Below are 23,370 nucleotides of genomic sequence, written 5' to 3'. Positions count from 1 at the left end.
TTATTTTGTATAGTTATGCCTGTAAAGAAATTATGTATCATGGTTTGTATTTTTTATTGTATGCAAATACCATGTGAGTTAGAGTAAATCAAACAATATCAGCTTTATTTATACATCAGCTTAATGCCAGTTCATATCATTATTTCTAAATATTATTGAAGTGTTTCATACACTAAATTAAAAAATGTAGGGGGAAATACAGCAAAGATTGCGATGTGAGTAAAAAAAGGAAAAGAGGGGTCTAGTAAACTGGGAATAAATGTGAATGTTTTGTATAATACAGTAATTCAGTTTATTTAAGATAGCTTTTTAAAAGACGTGACAGTGCTTATACATTTGTATCTGTTCTCTAATTTCTAAAAATGTCAAATTTGAATTGATAACTCCATCATTTTAAGTCCAGTTTACATATACTGTGCCACACCTCAGGCTTTTCTTCCTATTTCCCTCCCTTAAGAATGGCTTCTTGACAGCCTTTTCACACTGAAACCATTTCTGATGACGCTTCAGTGAACAGTAAATGAATCAGCTGAAGGTTCAGGTATCAGGTCTTTGCTAGATTTCGCCTAATTTTTAAGCACGTAACCTTCAGAATGAAATATCTATTATTTATCTATCTTCATTTAAGCCTGCTGCTTCTTCTTTTGTGCTCCACTTCTCCTGTCTTATCAGATGTTTTAAGGACACACTGGACATCATGCTGAGATAATCACCTTGGTAATGGATAAATACAATTTTATATAGAATAGAATAGAATAGAATTCAACTTTATTGTCATTGCACATGCACAGGTACAGGGCAACGAAATGCAGTTTGCATCCATCCAGAAGTGCTTTAGTGATATAGATATATTACAATATATATTAGCAATAATATAGATATGTAAGTATATTACAGAAATGGGTCTATTATGGTATGTTATAATGTACACGGTATGAAGTATGTTGTGAATATTCTATAACTATAAGTATGTACAGGCTGTAGTGAGTACAAGCTATGTACAGGATATGAACAGGATATAAATATGAAAAACTATACAGAATATGAAATAAATAACTTTACAGAAATCTGAGATATACAGCTATACAGAAATGGGAACTATGCAAGTTGTAAACAGTTGTAGGATTAAAGATTATCGAATGTACAGAATGATTATTTACACAGAGCTATACAGTAGTGCAGTTAAGATAAGTGAGGGTGTAGATAGTTTCTACAGAGGCTATATAAAGTGCTAGTGGTTGTGAGTGGTGGTTCAGTCCATGTTATTATTGTGTGTTTGAGGGTACAGTTGTCCATTGTGTGTGTGTGTATGTTCAGTCCATGTGTTAATGTGGGTCAGATGTCAGGAGGCAGAGTTCAGGAGTCTGACAGCTGTGGGGAAGAAGCTGTTCCGGTACCTGGTGGTCTTAGTCCAGAGGCTCCTGTGGCGCCTCCCAGAGGGCAGGAGGGTGAAGAGTCCATGTGATGGGTGACTGGGGTCTTTGATGATTTTCCCAGCCCTTTTCAGACACCGCTTCCTGTAGATGTGTTTTATGGCAGGAAGTGGTGCTCCGGCGAAGCGCTGGGCAGTTTTCACGACCCTCTGCAACGCCTTCCGGTCCGAGGCAGAGCAGTTCCCGTACCAGACTGTTATACAGTTGGTCAGGATGCTCTCGATGGTGCAGCGATAGAAGTTCACCAGGATGTCTGAGGACAGGTGGTTCTTCCTCAGAGTCCTCAAGAAGAAGAGGCGCTGGTGAGCCTTCTTGACCAGCTTGGAGCAGTTGGTCGTCCAGGTGAGATCCTCGGAGATGTGGACTCCCAGGAACTTGAAGCTGCTCACACGCTCCACAGCCGTCCCCTTAATGTGGATGGGTGGATGTGGGTCAGCATTCCTCCTGTAGTCCACGATGAGCTCCTTGGTCTTCTCGGTGTTAAGCAGCAGGTTGTTTCTGTCGCACCACTCAGCCAGACGATCCACCTACTCCCTGTAGGCGGCCTCATCGTTGTCACTGATGAGGCCAATCACCATGGTGTCATCTGCAAACTTAATGATGGTGTTGGAACCATCAGCAGGTCTGCAGTCGTGGGTGAAGAGGGAGTAGAGGAAAGGGCTCATCACACAGCCTTGTGGTACACCGGTGTTCATCGTGATTGTAGATGAACAGTGGTTATCTGTCAAACTGTTTGTTTTTTTGGGTTTTTTTTGTAGATTCAACTAAAGAAATGTGAACAAATTGTGTTTTTTGTTGTTGTTTAAAATGTAAAAATATAAAATTGGTTCTCTTCTAACTTGTCTGCTCTTGAGTTAAGTGCCTTTTTAATATTTGAATGATTCAAAGATCAGAGTTCAGTCGGTTAACAATCAACAACAACGCTCCTGTAAACATGGTCACATACAAAACTGAAACGAAAGAAAAAGCAGCCAAAGAAGACCTTTGAAAGACCCACAGAAAGCCCGGATACCTGGTGCTCAAGAGCACTTAAAAAATGAGAAGGTCCGACTGCTTGTGCAAAATCAAACGAAATCAAGGGTGGCTCAAAATTTTTGCACAGCACTGTATTTATCTACCAATTAATCGAGTTAATATTTTTGTAATGTAAACAGCACGGCACTGCTGTCTTCCTCGCAGGCCGCACTAAACAAACGCCGCCAGGTCTCCGAGGGTCACGATGACGACCTGAGCGCTGGTTGGCCGCGCGCTTGTGACGCATGGGCGCTTGTCGTGTCACGTGACTGCAGCCTGTAACGGGGAGGAGGTCTGCAGCTGTCTGGATGTACTCAGGCTGCAGAGAATCGAAACTTATCCGAGGAGAGGGAAGTGTCGGGCGGTTACAAACGAAACCTCCTCGGGGTTTGCTCCTGTCAAAGTCTCTCCGTCTTCGTCCGGAAACAGCATGGCACACGTTTAAACTTTGCTTCGGCTCAATGAACTTCCTGGCTTCCTCTTCTTCTACTGGTAGGTGTGTCCGACGCTGGCCCAGGCTGGTCTCACAAACGGCCTCGCGTGCTGGATGTTTGCGCCAGTGATAAACGGTGAATGAGGCTGAATGTGGGAGTGTTTATAGAGGCTTGCAGTTCTTTTCGACTACTTTCAAAGGAAGCGGGTGTATCGAAGAGTAGCTCTGATACACCCACTGTCACAGCCACTGTCACTGAAGTTGGTATTTCCTCCTAATCCCTCTCCGTTTGTCTGTGTGTCTCCCACTCCAGTGGACAAGCATGGACCCTGGCCGAGAGAAACGCAAGGAGGAGATAAACAAAGCTCTGGCTTTTATACAGTAAGATCATTTTAATTTTTATCTGAGCGCACCCAGACAGAAAGTGAAACTGTCCCTGGGTTACTCACGCCTCACAGCCTAGCTGTGTCATTACGATTTTAACAAGTTCCTCTGCTCTAGGTCTTCCCTGGCCTATCCTGACCCCGACGGCTATCAGGTAGTGCTAATGCTGTTATGTGCTTTTGCTTTTTATGCCCTGTGCATAAAAAGGGCAGCTGGCCCTGTGCATGCTTTGGTGTGAAGCACTCTGTCCTTTTTGCTACCTTCCTTCTTTCTATTCCTGGCTCTATGTAAAATCAAGCGCCGGATAGCTTTCTTTTGACTCTTTATAATCTTCCCCCATTACTCAGTTCAGTCCATGTTTGCTCGCTATTAACGTTTATTGACCGTTGACTGTTGAAGAAACAAACCACATCCCCACTCTACACCTCCAGAACAATGCATAAACCCCACAGGGAAACCTGTAGACTCAGGGGTTCCAGCTTGAATACCATTAAACAGTGCACCTTTGTCTCTGTTACATCTCATGCAAGTGTCAGAAATCTAAAGGCAAAGTTGTGGAGTTCTGCAGCTGTCTTGTAGGTTGTGTTGATCCATCTGCTGTGTAACATCATGTTTATAGTTGTGGGTTTCAGTTGAACCCAGTCCTCTTCATATAATAATTCTGCACTCAGAAAACAGAGTAATTTTCTATAAAACATGCAGCAGTATGCGATGAACCATTGGTAGTTAATCTTGGTTATGTGTAGGGCTGCTCGATTATGGCAAAAATGATAATCACGATTATTTTCACTGAAATTGAGATCACGATTATTTGATGATATTTATTTAACCCTTTAAGACCTACTATAGAACCAAGTCCACCAGAGCTTATATATATATATTTTTTTTACATGCTGTAGTGCCATTTGTGGGAGCATTTCAAGTTGCTATACATCAATACAACTGTTATAGCCCATATTTTAATAATATGTATGCATTAAGTCCATAGTAATTACATAAATTGCAAAAAAGTGCAATAAACTACAAAAAAAATTGAAAATCGCTTTTGTTTTGTTTACATATATTTCTACTTGGAGAAATTTAAGAGGTTTATCCCTCAAAACTTTAAATACAATAAAGTTGCAAAAAATAGTTTCCCACCACAAGAAATTTATTTTGAGTGTCTTCATAGTTTTATTTTGGAGATACAGCAATTTTTATATACTGCAGGAAAAACAAAAAACAATCCTATGATGCAAATTTGCAAAGAAAACAGCATGTGCATCATTTCACTGTGGGAAGTGTTACGAACAGCTGATAGGAACGGCAAAGCGTGTTTCTGGAATATTATGTTTTTGTTCCTGCAAGCGCTTTTTATGCAATTTTTGCAAAGCTATATGTGGAACGAAACCGTGACCGAGGACAAGCTGATGGCATCAGATGTAAGTACAACTCCTCCGGTTTCATATGCAAAACAAATTATTGCGCTAGCTTACACGGTTCAGGTGCTACAGGGATTTAACAATAGTTACGCAAAACGGAGCGTGCTGCTCTGACCGGCTTTAAAGGGTTAACAATGACTTTAAAAAAATTATATAAAAAAGTGCGCAACACCACTGAAGTTTTTTTTTTTTTTAAACTCTTTTCAACCAACGGCAGTCACTCTCCAAATAACTTCTGCTTAGCTTTCCGAGCTTCCCTCGGGTCCTCTTAATCAGCGGTCTCCAACCTTTTTTGAGCCACGGACCGGTTTATGCCCGACAATATTTTCACGGACCGGCCTTTAAGGTGTCGCGGATAAATGAGGGAGGGGCTAATAATCGGCTCAGTCATTTTTAATGATCGTTGAAAGCCCAGATCGTAATCGTGATTAAAATTCGATTAATTGAGCAGCCCTAGTTATGTGCAGTCCTAAGTGCACAGCATGATTGTAGAACCACCTTTAGCAGCGATGACTTGGAGCTCTGGGTTTCTGTATGACTTTATCAGTTATGGAGGAATTTTGGCCCACTTTTCTTTACAACTTTGCTTCAGTCTGGTGATTCTGATCCTTCTGAACCATAGTTGTTCAACCTTTTTCTAATTGTACTGTCATGAACTTTAACATTTAAGGTGCGAACCGAGGCCTGTAGAGTCTGCGCTGCAACTCTTGGGGCTTTTGTATTTTCTCTGAGCATTGCACAATCTGACCTTGGGTTGAAGTTGTCGGGACTTCCACTCCTGAGAAGATTACTATTTATCTTAAAGCTTTCCTGCTTGTGAATGATCTTTCTCACTGCAAAGTGATGGACTTCAAAATGCTTTTCCAAACATTTTGAAGTCCAATGATCCAGACCAGCAACCTGACAAAACTTCTGCTTTTATAGATTTGCTCACACTTGCTGAAAACCAGTTAATCAGCTACATTTGATTAGCAGCACCCAGATTGATTCCCGATGGGCCATTTTTGCACAGTGACTCCATAACTCTATGAAAAGTGAAATGTATTTTGGAGAAATGTCTCTACATATGAGAAAGAGTGATAATAAGTTATATATGATTTAACATAAACCAAATGAATTGTAAACACATTCAACATTTTCTAATGCAGTTTAAACTCCTGCTTAGAATAGTATTAAAATACTATACTAACCCCCTTAATGTAAATACGTGCATGTCAATATTAAGGTGGACCTTAAAAACATAATGTAACTTACAAGACGTTAGCGCAGGTCCGCATAGGTTAAAAAAAAAGCTTGTTATTCCTTTCTTTTCTTTTGCTCCTCACAGGACTTCCTGACCCAGTTAGTGTGCAACCTGCTCGATGAGGGCAACGCCTTCTTCAGGGATGGCCAGTGCGAGCAGGCTGTCAAAGAATTCAGCGAAGGCTTGAATGTGTCATGCTACGCTGAAACAGAGGAGATCAAGATCCCCGAAGCTTTGCTCGAGAGCCTGTATGTCAACCGGGCGGCTGCCTACCACAGTTTGGTGAGATAACGTTTGATCTTGTGTCTGTGCAGCGTTCTGGGTATAGGAATGAAGTGGGGCAGGTTAACGTCTCATGCTGTGAGATCTCACGATGAAGTTCTAGTATAGCAGCATGTGTAATACATATAAGGCTTATCTACCTCACTATGTAAGGGAGTGAGGGTTTTTTTTCTTTTTCTTTTCCATAGCTGAGACATTTTGAAACAAACGCTTGTGAGGAATTCTCCTCCACACCTAAATGTGCATGAGCCACATAAAAGTGGATCAACCTGAAATGATTGTTGATTGAACCTGAGCTTTTAATATCTATTGAGTGGTTAGTTGATAACATCTATATTTTCTACTTTAACAAAAACCAATTGTAAACATTCTTAAACATGAACTCCATGGCTCTTCCTCCACTGTGCTCCAGACTCACGTTCTCTGCTGGTGGCTGGATTGTCTTGAGTAGCTCCCCTATTCACAAGGTGTCACCACAGAAGATGGATTAGATTTCATGCTGGACGTCCTTCTCGACACAGCTTTTTTTGTTGGGTTTATGCCTCCTTCTGGTCTTTAACTGGAAGTCTTTCACACATTAGGTGAATGTGTTAACCAGGTTGGGATCATCAAACCGCATTTTGTTGATATTTTTTGAGGTATCAAAATTCATCATTAAGGGGACAACAGAGGTCTCCAAATGGTCCAAACACACAATAAAATTCATGCCCAGGCGGTTTCAGGCTGTCCTGCTTGAATATGCTACTGTAGCGGCCCAGAGGTCTGTGACATGCACGTGTCCACGAATATCCAGCCAAGCCCAGCAGTGTTTACCATTAGTCAGCACAGATATTGCCAAATCTATGCATGTGTGATTACAAAGGCTAATAATAGATGGTTTAGTTGATGTCTACTTTTGTGGAAATTATCCCTGTTTTTGGAAGAAAAAAATGCAAAAATCAAATGCTTGAGCAACACTGGAGCATGGAACATCTAATTTAATCTTTAACAAAGCCTACAGCGGTATTAAGAAGAAAAGGTAGAAATCCATTGTAGTGGCTATTCTTCCTGTAGCGCATAACTTGGATTTACCATTCTATATAACTGAGGCTATCCTGAACCTCCCACCCCTCACACTTGATTTATGAAACCACTTATAAAAACAGATCTGTTCTGATTTACTGCCTCTAATATGTAAACATCACTAAATCATTCAGATGTGTTTGTCTGCATTCAAGGCCGCAGAGCCTTTGACCTGCATACCAGTGAAGTGCTCCATAGCAGCTACACACAGTTTAAACCAAGAGACTGTGATTTCTTCACCTTGTAGAGTCTTACTTAAAGCTAGATGGGAAAAGGAAGTAAAGAATTGATGGTATATTACTTTGATTTCTTTTGTGTGTTTCTCTCATGTTTTCCACAGGGGGAGTATGAACAAGGTGTGCTGGACTGCAACAGTGCTCTGGAGGTGTGCAAAGACAGCCGCAGAGCGCTGTACAAGAAGGCCCTTTGTTTGAAGGGGCTTGGAAAGTATAAGGAGGCCTACGATTGCAGCGCCAGCTATCTGCTCATTAACCCTCAGGTGAAGGATGGACAGAAATGGGAGAGTTTATGCTGATAGTCTTATATTGGAAGCAGTCAGATAAATCAAACTTTATTAAACTCATTCTTTTTGCTTCCTCCACTTCTGTACCATTGATTCATTAATGTTGAATTCTCTGGCAGCTGCTCTATTCCCATGTTGTTGCAGTATATTAATGACTAACCTCGTATTGTGGATGGATTATCTCAGTTGTTCTCCTGACTGAAGTTTGGTCCGTTTACAGCATCCTGCCATGCGATTGCATTTGTCTCTAACCATGAGGAACCTTAACGTTAACTTTTATAAGTGGAAAAGTGTTAGTGTTCGTCCTCCAGCTTCACTGTTTATGTTATGCTAACATAGCTGTGTCGCTAGCGATCACGTAGCACATCATTATATACCAGCTAGCCCAACTTCAGTAACCCTACAAACGTCACTGCTGTTTAGTTTCCTGTCTTCATTTATGTTGGAAGTGATAGCAGAGCTGTACGTTTGATTTTTTTCAGAAATCTCTCAGTCAGAACATGCAATATCATGCTTAGGTAACTAGCGAAACTAGCGAGCTAACTTCCGCTAGCTTCCTGCTAACTTCTAACTCTGTTAAATGTAATAAATTTTGTTTTCATGGATGCCTGGAAGTTAAACTTCATAGTTACACCTGGTAAAGCAGCAATGCTGATCGTTTTATTAAAGATGAAAGAATTTAGACAGTTTTTAACTCTCAGTGATGCTGCAGTGTTCGTTTGAACTGAGGATTACGGAGTTTAGGACCCAGATTACTCCCAGATTTAAGAGCATCTTAGTCCGACAATAACGATGGCCGCTTGCATGTTCTGCAAAAAAATGTGCTTTGTCGTGTATCTGACGGACAAACACCAAACCAGTTCCACATCACTGAAGTTGCACCATTTGTACAAACCAATTCTGGTTCATCTGTTTCACTCAACAATCGGCCATGTGCGTATGAAAACAAAAGCACTGCGCATGCGCGTTCTATTCATATTCTATCGCGATATTTCATTTTCCTATCGTTGCCTAACATTATACCGGTATTACCGTGAACGGTATAATATGGCCCAGCCCTAGTCTTATAAAAAGTTTTCAGTAAGAACTGTATATAAATCTGTTGGTTAAATCAGCAGCAGCACTGATTTGTAGAAGCAAGATACAGTACAGTGTAAACATCTTGAGCCACTCCTTATTACTGTTACGCCACTGAACACTGATCTATGAATCAGTCAAGCATAAGAAAGGCACTTAAGGTTCATCAAAGGATGAACCAGGGCTGTGTCTTTATATAACAAGAAACTTAGCAAATAATGTCTGTGAAGGTTCTCAGTCATCCAAGTCACACCAACTCTCTGCCATTTATAATCCAGTTTTGAGATCCCTTCCCAGACGCCTGGGATCTCCTGATCTCAGGAATTCGCATGATAAGGTGGGGCCAGGTTTCACAATGAACTCACCCGAAACTCTGGCTGATTGGGACCCACACCCAGTTTCACACCTTGGCTCAGGCGATTAGAGGATCATCAGGGGGTCCTTTTGTCCCTCTGTGGGGGGATACTCCCACTAGGTTTATATCTGGGACTCTCCACCATTTGACCTTAGAACTGAAGAAGCTTCTCGGATGAGAGGTGAAACGTCTTCAAGTAACTTAAAGAAGTCCAGACGCTTTTCTTTGCAAGCTCCTTTGACCTTAGCAAATAATGAATTTTAAATAGTATCTTCAGACACTTTGTAATTACAGCCTGTCACAAAAACACATCCCCAATTCTTAGTGAAAATAAAATAACAACAAGGTGATTCCCAAATTTTGCTAATTAACAACTAGCAAAGACACAGGACCTGAGAGATGTCCCCAAGTCTTAGCCCTGTGACATACTGGTGTCCAGGATGTAAGTGGAAGAAAATTGCTGCATCTTTAAATCCCTGTTAATGTGTATGGAGGAGGTCAGGAGAGAGATTTCATCACATTCCTTTTTTCATTCATGTTTAGTAAAATTTAATCAGTTGTCTGCATTTCTATTCATTTAATTTTTATTTTTAAAAAAATGAAGGCATCCAATCGAAGGAATGCATTTTTTTCCATAACTGAAACGATGAATACTTTTTAACAAGATGAGATAAACTTATCTGTGTCTCAGTCTCGGTGTTGTTCATCGCATATATGTTAATTGTAGCTTGGAGCATATCAGTAAATCCATTCGTTTACCTGTTGGCAGGACCAACAGGTGAATGAGCTCGCACAGGAACTGGCAAACCATCTAGGACTGAAGATTCGAAAACCTTACGTCAGCGCAAAGGTGTGTAAATGTTTAAATCTGGTTCATTGTGGGTTGTAGGACTTTATCAGCCTTCAGCTTAGTCATAGTCAGACAGGACACAGTCATTTTATCAAAAATCTGACAGCGATTTATGTTCTTCTCTCCAGATGTCAGGCGGTAATGTAGAAAATGGTAATGGCGTTGCACCAGGTGGGAATTTTGACATTTGTGGCTCTGTTACTCTCTGTTCTTGATCATTTTGTACACAAACACAAGAATGGTCCAAGTAAATGCACTTCTGTTCCTTTTTAGTCAACTTCCCCAGCGTGCCTCAGTCCTCATTTCCTTCCACACCTACCAGCTGCAGCACACCTACTAACTCTGCAGTACCTGAAAGGTCGGGCACTATCGAGGACTCCGAGCTGATGGGAGATGACATAGACAGTCTGCTGGACTGTGTTTCTACTGAGCCGGAAACAGCTGAGGTAAACTCCAAGTGCTGTGTTTTTTTTCCTTTCAGAACAGCGGACTAACTTTTGTTGCTGATGATGGAAGATGATGTTTGAGTGATATAAGTGCTCAAATGTTTCATTTGAGTGAAAATCAGACACGGTTTACTTCTTGTTTTGAGCAGCTCACCCAACACAGGGAATTCTGTTTACCTTTTACCTCTTTCAAGGCAAAGTATGGTGAGTCCTTGATGAGGTCTGAGTGAAATGCAACAATACTTAGAAATTAAAGAAGAGTCTACTGAACACAGGCATATTTTTTTGTTTTGGAAGATTCAGTGTCAGTGGTTTTCTTACAGACACACAAAATATCAACAGATCTCCCTAACTTTTGTTATTTGTAGTTATTTATGTCAGTACTGTTTAAAAATAATCTTGTTTTATTGTCACAACAAAACATGGATTATTAGTTTATGCTCTGCTTGGATTGGCAGGTTGTTGAGGATGTGCCATTCCAAACTTATTGCCAATACATTTGGAAAGTTGCAGAGTGCCCTCTGGTGGACAACATTGGCAATTATAACATGTTCGAAAGGCGTTTCTCAGAATCTTGTTGGGGGGTTTGTAGGTGCTGATGCTGATATACCAGCAAAAAGCTCATTTTGTCCAATATATAATATATGTTTTTGTGAATATATCTGTTGGGCTGTAAGATATCTGCTAATGCTTGCAAGCCTCATCAATAAACTGCATGGGTGCAACTCCCAGTCACACATCTCCTAACTGGCTCTAAGTAACAGGTTACTAAAATAGTATAATTTCACTCAGCTAAACATCTTGGATAGTTTGTATCACGCAGTAGGATATATTTTTCAACAAATAATTCAATTTAAAATGCTCCAAAATGCATTAGAAGACACCAATCTGCTACAATCTCTGTGCCAGGATACCTGTCAATCAAAGCAACCCCCTTCTCTAACCTCCAGTATCTAGATGGGGAAGAAATTATATTTCAGGGGCAAGCAGGGCCACTTTATGCCTCCTTTTAAACACACCCCTGCTTGGAAGATTAGAAACAAGCTGTCAAAACAGTAGTAGTTGCTAACATAACTTGGGGACAGAAATGATGAAGTAAAACTAACAAGCTAATAGGCATCAAGGACTTTATAGAGTCAGGTGATTCCCCTTTGTGCATAGTGGTTTTATTGATCCATTACTTAGGCCAAAATATTGATTAATGCAGTATTGTATATGGGTTATTTACCAGCTGTGTCGGCCAGCATCCATTCCAACTTTCATGTTTAATTATCCAGTTGAGGCATTGTCATGTTTTGCTTATGTTTTTTTTTTTACATCCTGCCTCCTTTCTTGACAGGACGTATTCTCAGTGCCCAGCGGGACATCCACTTGCACACAAAGAGGCCCATCTGTCCTGCCCGCACCGACACCCCAACTACCCCCGGCCTTTTTCAGCTCAGCCGTTAACCAACTCAACTCCTTGGACTCCTTTTCTGGTTCTGGGCTCGGCACCTCAGCTGCTACACTGGATATCCTAGACGACCTCTCGACCTCTGAAAAAGGTGGTGTTGCAGATGCTTCAAACTTACTACTGACCCCTACGAAGCTGGACGGTCTGGACGGTCTTGATTCCCTCGATTCTCTCGATGACGCCTTGGATAAGATGCCGAGGGCTGCTGCTGCTGAAGAAGTTATCGAGGCCAAAACAGAGCTGGATGTAGGAGAAAAGTCTCTTGATGAGCTGCTAGATGAACTAGATCCCTTAGAGACACTCTCTAATCCAAGCAGCCAGGGCGATCATGTCTCTAAAATTAGGAATAGATCCATGGACCGGCTTGACTCCCTTGATTCCTTGGACTCATTTTCCTCGATAGAGGGTGTTAGAGTAGTTTCGTCAGCAGTCTTAGTCGGGGGGTCTGGCCTGGACTCGCTCTCCGATTTCAACTCAGCAGGTGACTATGATTTATATCTGGCTTATTATAAGGGATGCTTTTTTGCTCAAACATCCACCGATATACACCGATTTGTATGATTCACATGCCCATTTAAAGATATTCAGAAAGGCTGAAGAACAGTTATTATTTAGTAATAACTGAAGCAGTCTGACCATTCTCCCCAGGGATTAACGAAGCATTTTCTCCCAAAGAACTGTTGCTCGCCGGATGTTATCTCTTTCTCATACCACTCTCTGTAAACCTTACAGATGGTTGCATAGAAAAATCCCAGCAGATCGGCTGATTCTGAAACATTCAAACCTGCCACATTTAAATCCTAAAGCTGAGTTTGAACTTCAGCCATGTCTGTGAGCCTAAATGCATCAGGTTTCTGCCGTGTGATTATATGATAAATATTGACATTAGTGAGCAGCTGAACAGTTGTACCTAATGAAGTGGCCAGCTCCCCTTTAGCGTCTGAGGTTGGTGCTTCAGCCCTTTTACCTCATGCAGTTCATAATTTATGTTCTCTCCTTGCTCCTCAGGTATCTCAGGCTCTCATAGTATTGCGGCTCCAGTAATGCGATCTCCAAAAAATCATTACAAAGTAAGACTGATGATCAGGCTTGTGTTACGTTTTCTTTCCTTGTATCTTCCTTAGCATTAACTGATGTCTTATTCTTACCTTGGAAACAAAGGCGAAGGAAAACCAAAGGCCGGGTGCAGTGTATAACCCTCTGTCCTCCACCCATGAGTTCCTGCAGGCCTGCTCTGCTTGCTACCCTCGAGAAGGTATGGTAGGATTTGAGTGACATCAAAATGGTCCTGCTGCTTATCAGCTGGTGATGGTTTTACAGTGTGGGAAGTTTGATGCCCTGCTGTTCTCAGTGGAACTTTAAAAGAACTTGTTTTCCTCTTTAATGTTTGATCAATATGTATTGTGTATTTGTGCACTAATTCCTTCACAGGTGTAGGGATATATACTTACGTTCACAAGCCAGACCTGGTCCACAACTGTAAGAGAGACATTCTGCTATGCAGACTAAAAGCCGACCCCCCTTTAGACTGGACCAGAGTGCGACCGCTGCCCATACTGAAGGCCTTTGGTGGGCGATTTCTACTTTGCAAAGGTAAGGAGCTCAAGATCAAGGTCACGAGTCTCTTCTATTTTTCATAGTTATTTACTTATTATTGCAGATAAATATGTCTTTAATGGTAAAGTCTGAAAATGGTGACAATCATACATTTATAAGTTGTTGCCAGATAATCAACAATAAGGGACTAGTTTCCCACTTTTTCATTCATCAAGTTTAATTTCTTTTATGATTAAAAAATACAATTAATAAAATTTTATTATACCAATTCCCTTAATTGTCTGACCAGTCTATTGGAAGAGAGAAGAATATTTTAATACACATTTTATGTATTTATTTATCTTTATTTAACCAGGAAAATATGACTGTTGACTTTCAAAATTTCTGACCTGTCCTGTTCTGGCCAAGACTTGTATAAACTAGTAACACACATACAAATACACACAGAAAAACCCCACACAAGCCACATAACATACAGTTGATTTGAAAAATGTCTAAAAACATCAAAAATTTATAAACTTCATTGTGAGTAAAGCCTGAAACATCAATAAGATTATTTTTCCTGTGCCAGAAACAAACAAGGGTGGTAATATTCAGGCAGAACATTTTCAGTAACTACATCCAAGTCATCTAAATTCCTTCAGTCAGACCAGTTCCTGAAGTTCAAGAGCAGCTGACTCATCACCATGTCTTTCCAAATATACGGGAATAGATTAGAGCTTACAGTCGTTTTAGTTTTCAAAGTCACCCCAGAGCACAGTTGGTTCTTCCAGAGATATTTTAAGGACTCAGTGTTTCTTGTTTCCATATTCCCTAACCAGGTGAGCATGTTTTGAAAACATTGAAAAATGTGATAAATTTGGGGAAAATTGTTCAGATTTTCTGTTAATTTGCTGCAGAGAGTTGAGAATGAGCCAGCTGTGGATTGCACACGAATACTGTGTGTGTGCCTGTTACTACACTTCAAATTTCTGTGCAGTGAAAGAAGGAAGGCAGTAAAACTCGCATACTTAGTGCGCTTATGTGAATGAAATGTGTGTTTTCTTATATTTCCAGAGTTGCTGAAGTCTGGAGAGCTGGGTGTGTGTAAGTATGGAGAGAAATGCACGTTTGCCTACAACCAGATGGAGATCGATGTTTGGACAGAGGAGAAGAAAGGGAGGCTGGACAGAACCCGACTGTTTGGCACAAAAGCTTTTAAACTGGACCCCGTGAGCAGCATCATATGCCTCCTACAGGAAAACAAAGGCACGTTCATGTTCCTCTGTCAGGTTAGTGCACGTGAGCTGTGTTTATTTGAAATCTCTGTTTTTCTCTTTGATAATGGAGCAGGGGTATAAAAGCTCTTTAACCTGATCGGATTAATGTTAAAGATTTACATGATGCACGCTGGAGTTTCTCCATTTGTTTTGTGTTTAAATGTTTAATCTGGAAACTTCAAAAGTACCACTTTCCATTTGTTCTTTTGAACTATGAGAGTTGAAAATGTGTGGCTACTAACCAATTTAAATGAACTATGGTACCCATTCTTCCAAGAGTGTTCAAATATTCAACCAGAATTATGCCAGAAGTTTGTTGATTGCTATCAAAAGTGTTGGCTGAGGTGCATCTTACTAAGGGACATTTAAACACAGATATCAGTGGTAATAATTTATATAACCACTTATAATTTGTATAATGTTAAACCTGTGTGAATTTGAAAAAAGGGGAGTTCAAAGACAATGCAGTTAAATCCAACGATAAGTGGATGTAAACTGCTGACTGTATGTTAGCCAATGCACACTATGTTTGTAATATTTGTGTCTGGATGTAGCACGCTTCCATCACGACAAATGTTCATTTCATTTCTAAGATGATCTTCTCCATCTTTCTCCCTTTGTTTCCGTCACCGGTCTCTCTTCCTTTCCTTTCAAAATCTTCGTCTTCCTGCCGTGTCTCTCCAGGCGTGCTATGACAGTAAACCGAGAATAATCAGTAAGCGCTTCCAAGACGATCAGACCATCTGCTCTAACTTGGATGTTCGCCACAACTTTGATGCTAATAAGTGAGTGTGCTTACAACATACGGGTCATTACAAGTCCTTGTTCTCTCACCCACTCTCACTTCTAATCCTGCACCAACTCTTTGCTCCGTATGCCTTCTCATCTGTCTCCATCACGCTTTCTTTTTCCCTCTGTGCCCATCAGGTGCTTGGCTTTCGTGGTGAGGACCCACAATGTGATTTACAAGAAGGTTCGCCCGTTGAGCATCCTGTGTCACATGGATCTGTGCAACCAAGCCATCCGGTACGGCTGTGTCAGAGAGGACAACTGCCACTACGCCCACTCTGTTATCGAGCTCAAAACCTGGAAGGTGCAGAGAGAAACAGGTGCCTGACAAATACTTTGCTTTACTGTTGTCATAGTACTGTTAATTACTGAGATCAAACTTAGAACAACAGATTGAGAGCTTGTGTGCTGAAATGATCTGAACCAAACCTGTGCTTTATAATAATGTCACACTATTATGTTTTAGTAGTAAGTGTTTAATTCATCATTTATATAGCATCACTCCTCCTTAGTATGCCATTTACAGCAGTGATGTAGTAGCAGTGTGAAAATTAAGTTGCACTGAAGAATTGTACTCAATGAAAATGATCTATACTATAAATAGAAATAATAAACAGTTAATTTCATTCATCGATGACAGAAAATCCATCGCGATCTGCCAGTATTTCCACTGTGGAAAACATTCACTGCCACAATATTCATTCAAAAAGTCCATCAAAGTGCACTGTTGTCCTGTAATCGTTCTCCTTCTTTATGCATTTTTATTTTCAGGTGTCAGCCCTGATGAGATTGTGAGAATATCCGCAAAGTATCATGACAAGCAGGAGCAAAACTCAAGCAAACAGAAAGGAAACAGAGTAAGAAGCATTGTGATGATCACTTTTATAGAAATAGTATTTTTCTTACTAACCCGTTCCAGTCTGGCTCTTCTTTAATGTTACTGTTATTACTGTAAATATGTGTTGGAGAGATGATGCTCTGTAAGGTGAATGTTTCATCTTGTCAACCATTCAGTAGATTTTGATATGAGGACGGTCATACTTATCATCAGTATGCTTGTAGTGGCCCGACAATGTGTGTGCGTTTGCGTTACTGCTGATACTAAATGCAGACTTCCATCCAGCAGCCTGTGACTTTATTTAACATTTCATCTGTGGACGAACGTCCCTTTTTTGTCATTTAAATTTAAACAGGTGCCTTTTGAAGGAGGTGGGAGCAAACCAGGAGGGGGAGGAGGTGCTGGGAAGAGTCTTAACATGCGGATGAAGTTTGCCTGCTGTCAGTGCTGGTTGGACGGCCTGATCAGTGAGCCAGACAAAGGCCTCAAGCACTGCGGTGCTAAAGCTAGACATGCGTGAGTAAAGTGAATACAGGTGCTCAGTTCCTGTACGAGTCTAGAGTTTTATTTTTAATATTTTATAATATTATGTCGTATTAGGCGATCACTTCAGTGATTAAAACTTAATCATTGTCCAGTGCACCTCAACACAGCCAATTAAACTGTATTCAGACCTCCTGACCTTATGTGATTTTTCCCTCCAGGGTGTGTCTGGCAATGAATGAATGAATGAATGAATCACTGAAAGAGAAACACTTTTTGCACTGCAGCGACTTCTCTTGTATTTCAATTTTAACAGTAGAACCACCAGGGGGGGTCGCTTTGACCACGTCTTGCAACAACAGCATCAATAACAAGGAAGTCATTCAGCTCATTTTTCTCATATAAGAAATATTTAATTTTTTTTAAAGCATTTAAGGTTAAGTTTTAGGATTTTTATTCATTTTGCAGTGATTTTTAATATTTCATTTTAGATCATAAAGGTAAAATATATAGAGTTTGCTAATAAGCAGCACACATTTTAATAAATACATTATTTTAAAGTACAACAGTGAAAGTTTATCACACAGTCCATGTTTTCTTTTCTTTTTGTCCCACACGCGGCAAAATTCACCATATGAAGAAAAAAAACTATTAAAAAAGTCATAAATAAGAGATGTTGGACTTTTAATCTAACAGAGTTACATGAATTTTAACATGCCGAGCAGTCAAAACACCCCGCTGGGCATTTTGTGTTGAAGAATTGTTTCACCAACCAATCGAATGATAATCCCTCAATGTCTGTCACTGCAATCAAACAGAAAGTGCTGTTTAACTGCAGATGCACTGCTCTTACAAAGGCACCTAAATGGACCCTTTACAGCTTTTCTCTTCCTCACCAGATAAATCCGCCAAAGCACGGAGCATATTTACAACGTTTTTGTCGTCACCTTCAGGTGGACTAAAGACAGGCGAGTGCTGCTGGTCAAGTCCCAAGAGAGAAGTAAATGGGTTCAGGTGCGACCACTGCCACACGCCAAGGATCTCCCTGCACAGTATTATGTAAGTCTGCACTTTAAAGCAGAAGGCATTTAAACCAAGGACTTGCATCATAGACATCATCCCTGCACTGATACAAATGAGGACTTCCCTCATCTTTGTTACATTATTTGGTGGCATTTGTAGCGTTCCAGTAGAGAAGTTGGATACTTTGTCTCACAAATGGCACTGTGCGTTGTTGGTTGAACAGTAATGTGTTCCCCCGTCACTGCTTAATTTCTTAAAATTTCACTTGTCAGCAGTGTTGGGGAGTAACGGAATACATGTACCGCCGTTACGTACTTAGAATACAAAATATGAGTAACTGTATTCCGTTACAGTTACCGTTTAAAAAGGTGGTATTCAGAATACAGTTACTTTGTTGAAATAAATGGATTACACTGCGGTACTTTCCTGTTTCATATTGTCGCGGGTCAGGACTGTTTGGGTTTTGTTTGACAGCTACGTTCTGTTGTTCCAGGCGGCAGCGCTACGGTTGCCATGGTTACAGGGTGACGCTCTCTCTCTCTGCGACTGTGTGTTTCCTGGGTGAGAGAGCGCCTTTTCGTCGTCGTTGTTGTTGTTGTTGTGCTAAGCTAACAGGCAGAATGCTACAAGCATAGCTCTAAAGAATGTAGCATCATGGGCAGTGTAGTCCGTGTTGCAGGGAGAATGGACTGCCATACACGTTATGTGTCTGTGAGCGCGAGGAGGGAGAAAAAGGGGAGTGGAAAGGTTGGAGTTGTCATCGAGGAAAAACGGGAGCTGGAAGCATGTAAATATAATAATAACCACTGCAGCCAAGAAGAGTGCCTGACGAGCCCAGTTGTAAGTAAGCTATTAAGACTCGACTGTACACCGTGTTCGTGTTTTCCTCCGAAAACAATAAGTTCCGTTGGAGCAGTCTTTCAACGTCTCTCTCTGTCTCTCGCAAGAAAAGTTGACCCACACAACAAAGTAAAGCTATTTTTACGGCTATGAGCCGACAGGGACCCCGCCGTATTAGTCAGAGGTCCCTTTACTACAGTGCGGAGTCGCGGACCTTCAGTAACAGTAATAAATCACACAGCAATAGTACATTCACGTTGTTGTAAAAAGCATGATAATATATTAAGTAATCCAAAGTATTCAGAATACGTTACTGTCATTGAGTAACGTAACGGAATACGTTACAGAATACATTTTGGGGCATGTATTCTGTATTCTGTAATGGAATACATTTTAAAAGTAATCTTCCCAACACTGCTTGTCAGTCATTATAAATTCTGATACCGATATATCAGCGAATAGCTATTATTGTCCGGGCAGGCTCTAGTGTTGATATTTCAAATGATGGGGAAGGGCGTCGTCTGCGATCGGTGTTTAACAGCGTGATGCTTTCTCCTGACAGATGTGTGCACAGATTTTGGAGAAGAGGAAATGTAGCTACTCTGGGGTCTGCACCTTTGCTCACAGCCCAGAGGAGAAGGACATGTGGATGTATATGAAAAATAATGACTGTAAGTTACTAAAAGCAGCCAACGCTATTTGGTTTGATTGGAAAAATAAAGGAAGCACTTCTTATCTGCATGAGGAGGGAAGTGCAGTTTGTACGAGAAGAGGTCCACTCACTGAATGTCCTCTCAGTGATCTGATGTTTGTGTGCCTGTAGTGAAAGACATGCAGCAGATGTATGACATGTGGCTGGAATTAAGCGGTTATAATCGTCAAGCAGATGGATCCACGGTCAACCAGCCCAGCCCTGAGGAAAAATACATCACTATGCCCACTGATTATGCTGAGCCAATGGTGGGTTTCACTTTTCTCTCTTTGTTTCAACAAAGCAAAAGTCTGAAAATCTTAAAACTCCCATATTGTTCTTTCAGTTAGTAAGAAAAGATGAGAGTATTTCTTCCCGTCTTTATTTTAGAGTGGCTTTCACTGCCGCCTGTGTGGCAAACACAGTAACAGCGAGCGGCAGTGGCAGCAGCACATTTCCACCGAGAAGCACAAGGACAGAGTGTTCAGCTGCGAGGGAGAAGATGAAGCTCTGACGTGGAGCTACCGCTTCCCGGGTACACGCTTTGAACTGTGCTCCAAGTAAGAAATTTTCCTGGATCAGTTTGTACATGCAGACAATGAATAAAAGTGAGCTATTATGCTTTTTTTTTTTTTTTTTAAATTTAATAAATGCAGAAATTAAGTCAGCATATGTACAAGTAATCAACTTGAGCCACTTCAGGCTTCAGTGTCTGTTTTAGTCCATTTTCTTTCCTACTCTTTGCTCTGATGAGGTCATAGAGAGGGGAAATCCCGAGTATGGTCATCTCAGGGACACATATGTGACTGTGACCACAGAGGCCCCACCCACTGTTTATGATGGACAGCCAATCAGAGAAAAAGCTGGCTTAAGTTGAGGATGAAAGGAGCTAAAACTGCTTGTTTCAGACAGAAGAAACTGACGGGCTGCACTAAGTCCACTGTGAACTGCAAATCATGCAAAACTACCTCAGTACAGTTTAAGAGTGAACATAAGTGAGAATAATAGATCCACTGTGTGAGGTGTAAATCACATGACCAGTTTGCAAAACCTGAGCTGTTGTAACAAACTGTGCAGCACAGGATATGAGGCGTTTGGGGACAGTACAGAGCTGTAGGTCACTTGTGTGCAGGAAGTATCCAGGTCCTAACATACAGAAGGACTCTCACACTTTATCATCCAGCAAAGATTAAGTTATAAAGTCTGCTGAGTGAGTGGACTAAATCGTATGGTAGTGTTTAGTTAAAGTAAAGCTCACAGCATAGTGTTTTATTTAATAACTGACAGGTTGGATGGCAGCTGTCCTGATGGTGCATGCTGTGACTACGCCCATAGCCCGGAGGAGCTCCAGGAGTGGATAGAGAGACGAGAGTTCTTACGACAAAAGCTGGCCAAAGCTAGGGAAGATATGCTCGTCATGCCTGATGAGGTCGACTTTGGAAAATACAACTTCCTGCTTCAGGACTAACAAGAATTTGACTTTGTGAGCCAATTTTGTAACTGCCAAACAGCATTTCAGTTTGTCAAGAGTTTTCAAATTAAAACCAACAGCAGCAGTTCACTCGAAGGCACATATATATTTAACAAACCTGAATTTAAAAAAGCGCATATTTTAATTTTCTTGTGACTTCACGGCGCTACATTCACAGCTCGTGTCTCTCCAGCCAAAACATTAACTGCACTGTGCTGTGAGCGTAAGGCTATGTGGTGCCACACTAAGAAAGAAAGAAAAAATGATCATCAGTGAAGATTTATAAAGGTTTCATATGCCATACCTGCAGCCTTCCTCGTGCCTTTGTTGTTTTACCTTCTGTTTGTGTTTTGCTCAATCAGGGAATGTTACTGAAGTGTGCCTTCATTGTGCAGTTCATTAAGAAAGGAGGTTTTCAAAACTTTCATTGTGCAATAAAATGTCCCCTATATGGCAAGCTGGCTTGTACTTCTGATTTGTACTCGTGCAAAGACAGCAGAGGTCCAATTTTGTGTTCTGTTTAATACATTTGAACTAATTGAGTGGTAAGGGAGTACTTGACCCCAATGACTATCTCAACCACGAAAGAATATCATTCCTTTGCCTTGAGATTCTTGGGTTGTTTTTGTAGTGTGCTTTGGATCATTGTGCATTTGCACTGTGGAGAGCTCTCTGATCACTTTTGTAGCATTTGTCTGAATCTGGGCAGAGAGTGTAACTCTGTACACGTCACCATTCATCCTGCAGCTTCTATAAGCAGTCATAGTATCAGTGAACGCTAGTAAACCAGTTATAGTGCTATCTGTATAAAATATACTGCCAAAAGCATTCAGTCACCCATCCAAATCATTGAATTCAGGTGTTTAAATCAATTGTATGGCCACAGGTTTATAAATTTCGCCACCTATTCATGCAGACTGCATTTATGAAAGAATGGGTCATCCTCAGGGGCTCAGTGAGTTCCAGGGTGGTCCTGTCATAGGATGCTATCTGTGCAACAAGTCCAGTCGTGAAATGTCCTTGCTGCTAAATATTCCACAGTCAGCTGTTGGTGGTGTTATAACAAAGTGGAAACGACTGGAAATGACAGCAACTCTACTATGAAGTGGTAGGACATGTAAAATCACAGAGTGTGTTCCATGGATGCTGAGGCTTATAGAGCACAGACGTTGCCAATTTTCTGAAGAATCAACCGCTATAGTCCTCCAAACTTCATTTGACCTTTAGATTATGTCAAGAACAGTGCAGCCAGACCTTGATACAATGGGTTTTCATGACCAGGCAGCTGCGTCCAAGCTTTACATCACCAAACACAACAAACCGTCAGATTCAGTAGTATAAAGCACACACTGGACTCTAGAGCATAGACGATTCATGCTTATCCATATGGCAATCTGATGAATGATTCTGGATTTGGTGGATGTCAGGAGAACGGTACTTGTCTGGTTGCATTGTGCCAAGTCTAAAGTTTGGTAGAGGGGAGATTATAGAGCGAGTTTGGTGTGGAAGAAGTTGACTCTTCTGACCTCAACACAATCAAACACCTTTGGGATGAATTATAGCAGAGACTGAGAGGCAGACCTCATGGATGTACTTCTGGAAAAATGGTCAAAATTTCCCATAAACACTACTAAACCTGTGGAAAGTCTTCCCAGAAGAGCTGAAGCTGTTATAGCTGCAAAGGTGCAAAGGTATATGCACATGCCATAACATCCCGATCATGTTTGAAGGTAATGTGGTATTCTGTATCATTCTTGTACAAGTTCATCTTGTTTTCATCTGTTCATAGAATTTTCCAGAACTGTGAAGGCTCTTTTAGATGTTTTCTGCCAAAGTCTAATCTGTAACAAGTAGTTTTCACCTCATGATAAACTTTCTGTGTTTTTCATTCCTGAAAGCCTCTTTTGATTGTAAATTTGAACAATATGTCTGCCTCCTCATAAGTGTGCTGACTTGGTTAGATGTTGTGAAGTTGTTTTTGTTAACCATCGAAATAATTCTGCCCTCATGAACTTTAGCTACTTTAACATCTTCTGTGGTCTTTCAGACATTTTTACTTAGCTGGTCAGTGTATTTGTTCTTTTTAACAGTGCAACAGATTATTGATTTGGGGCTACTACTGATGTTTCTGCTGTGTATGTGATAGCTTTATTTTGATTTTTCAGCCAAATGAAAACCTCTTTCAGTTGAACTGCCCTTTATTTCGGTCTCGTATTTAGTTACCTATAAATGGAAATTCATCTCTTTATCTCTATACGCTTCATTTGTTGTGAAGTAAAAAGTAAAAGTCCTCAGCCGCCATGAAACTGATTGACAGCCTCAATATACAGGGAGTGCAGAATTATTAGGCAAGTTGTATTTTTGAGGAATAATTTTATTATTGAACAACAACCATGTTCTCAATGAACCCAAAAAACTCATTAATATCAAAGCTGAATGTTTT

The 23,370-nt window shown here is 40.8% G+C and overlaps 1 protein-coding gene across 2 annotated transcripts; it reads left to right on the top strand.

Moving 5' to 3' along the window:
* The first annotated feature begins 2,657 nt into the window (after positions 1-2,657).
* On the top strand, positions 2,658-21,384 carry LOC309705344 (zinc finger CCCH domain-containing protein 7B-like). Of its 2 annotated transcripts, XM_082531099.1 has the most exons (22): positions 2,662-2,939; positions 3,194-3,261; positions 3,382-3,418; positions 6,013-6,210; positions 7,613-7,771; positions 9,997-10,077; positions 10,206-10,248; positions 10,351-10,523; positions 11,863-12,457; positions 12,985-13,046; positions 13,138-13,231; positions 13,408-13,569; positions 14,590-14,804; positions 15,477-15,577; positions 15,720-15,901; positions 16,353-16,438; positions 16,775-16,935; positions 17,856-17,961; positions 19,328-19,436; positions 19,589-19,725; positions 19,847-20,016; positions 20,744-21,384. In XM_082531099.1, the coding sequence occupies exons 2-22, from the start codon at positions 3,203-3,205 to the stop codon at positions 20,922-20,924; spliced, it is 3,111 nt and encodes a 1,036-aa protein (XP_082387225.1). In that variant the 5' UTR covers positions 2,662-2,939; positions 3,194-3,202; the 3' UTR covers positions 20,925-21,384. The 2 variants fall into 2 exon arrangements, with proteins under 2 accessions (XP_082387224.1, XP_082387225.1); XM_082531098.1 differs by lacking the exon at positions 3,382-3,418 and having other exon boundaries at positions 2,658-2,939.
* The last annotated feature ends 1,986 nt before the right edge of the window (positions 21,385-23,370 follow it).

Source organism: Aulonocara stuartgranti (assembly GCF_965226115.1).
Source record: "Aulonocara stuartgranti genome assembly, chromosome: 4".
NCBI lineage: Eukaryota > Metazoa > Chordata > Actinopteri > Cichliformes > Cichlidae > Aulonocara > Aulonocara stuartgranti.
The sequence above is the reverse complement of the archived record's forward strand: the minus strand, read 5'-3'. Positions and strand labels throughout refer to the sequence as shown.

Bases quoted from the DNA above. Each gene is read 5' to 3' on its own strand.
- LOC309705344 (XM_082531098.1), top strand. From the start codon at position 2,756: ATGTACTCAGGCTGCAGAGAATCGAAACTTATCCGAGGAGAGGGAAGT. The intron at 14,805-15,476 runs GTTAGTGCACGT...GTGTCTCTCCAG, and splicing joins CGTTCATGTTCCTCTGTCAG to GCGTGCTATGACAGTAAACC. The intron at 16,936-17,855 runs GTGAGTAAAGTG...CGTCACCTTCAG, and splicing joins GGTGCTAAAGCTAGACATGC to GTGGACTAAAGACAGGCGAG.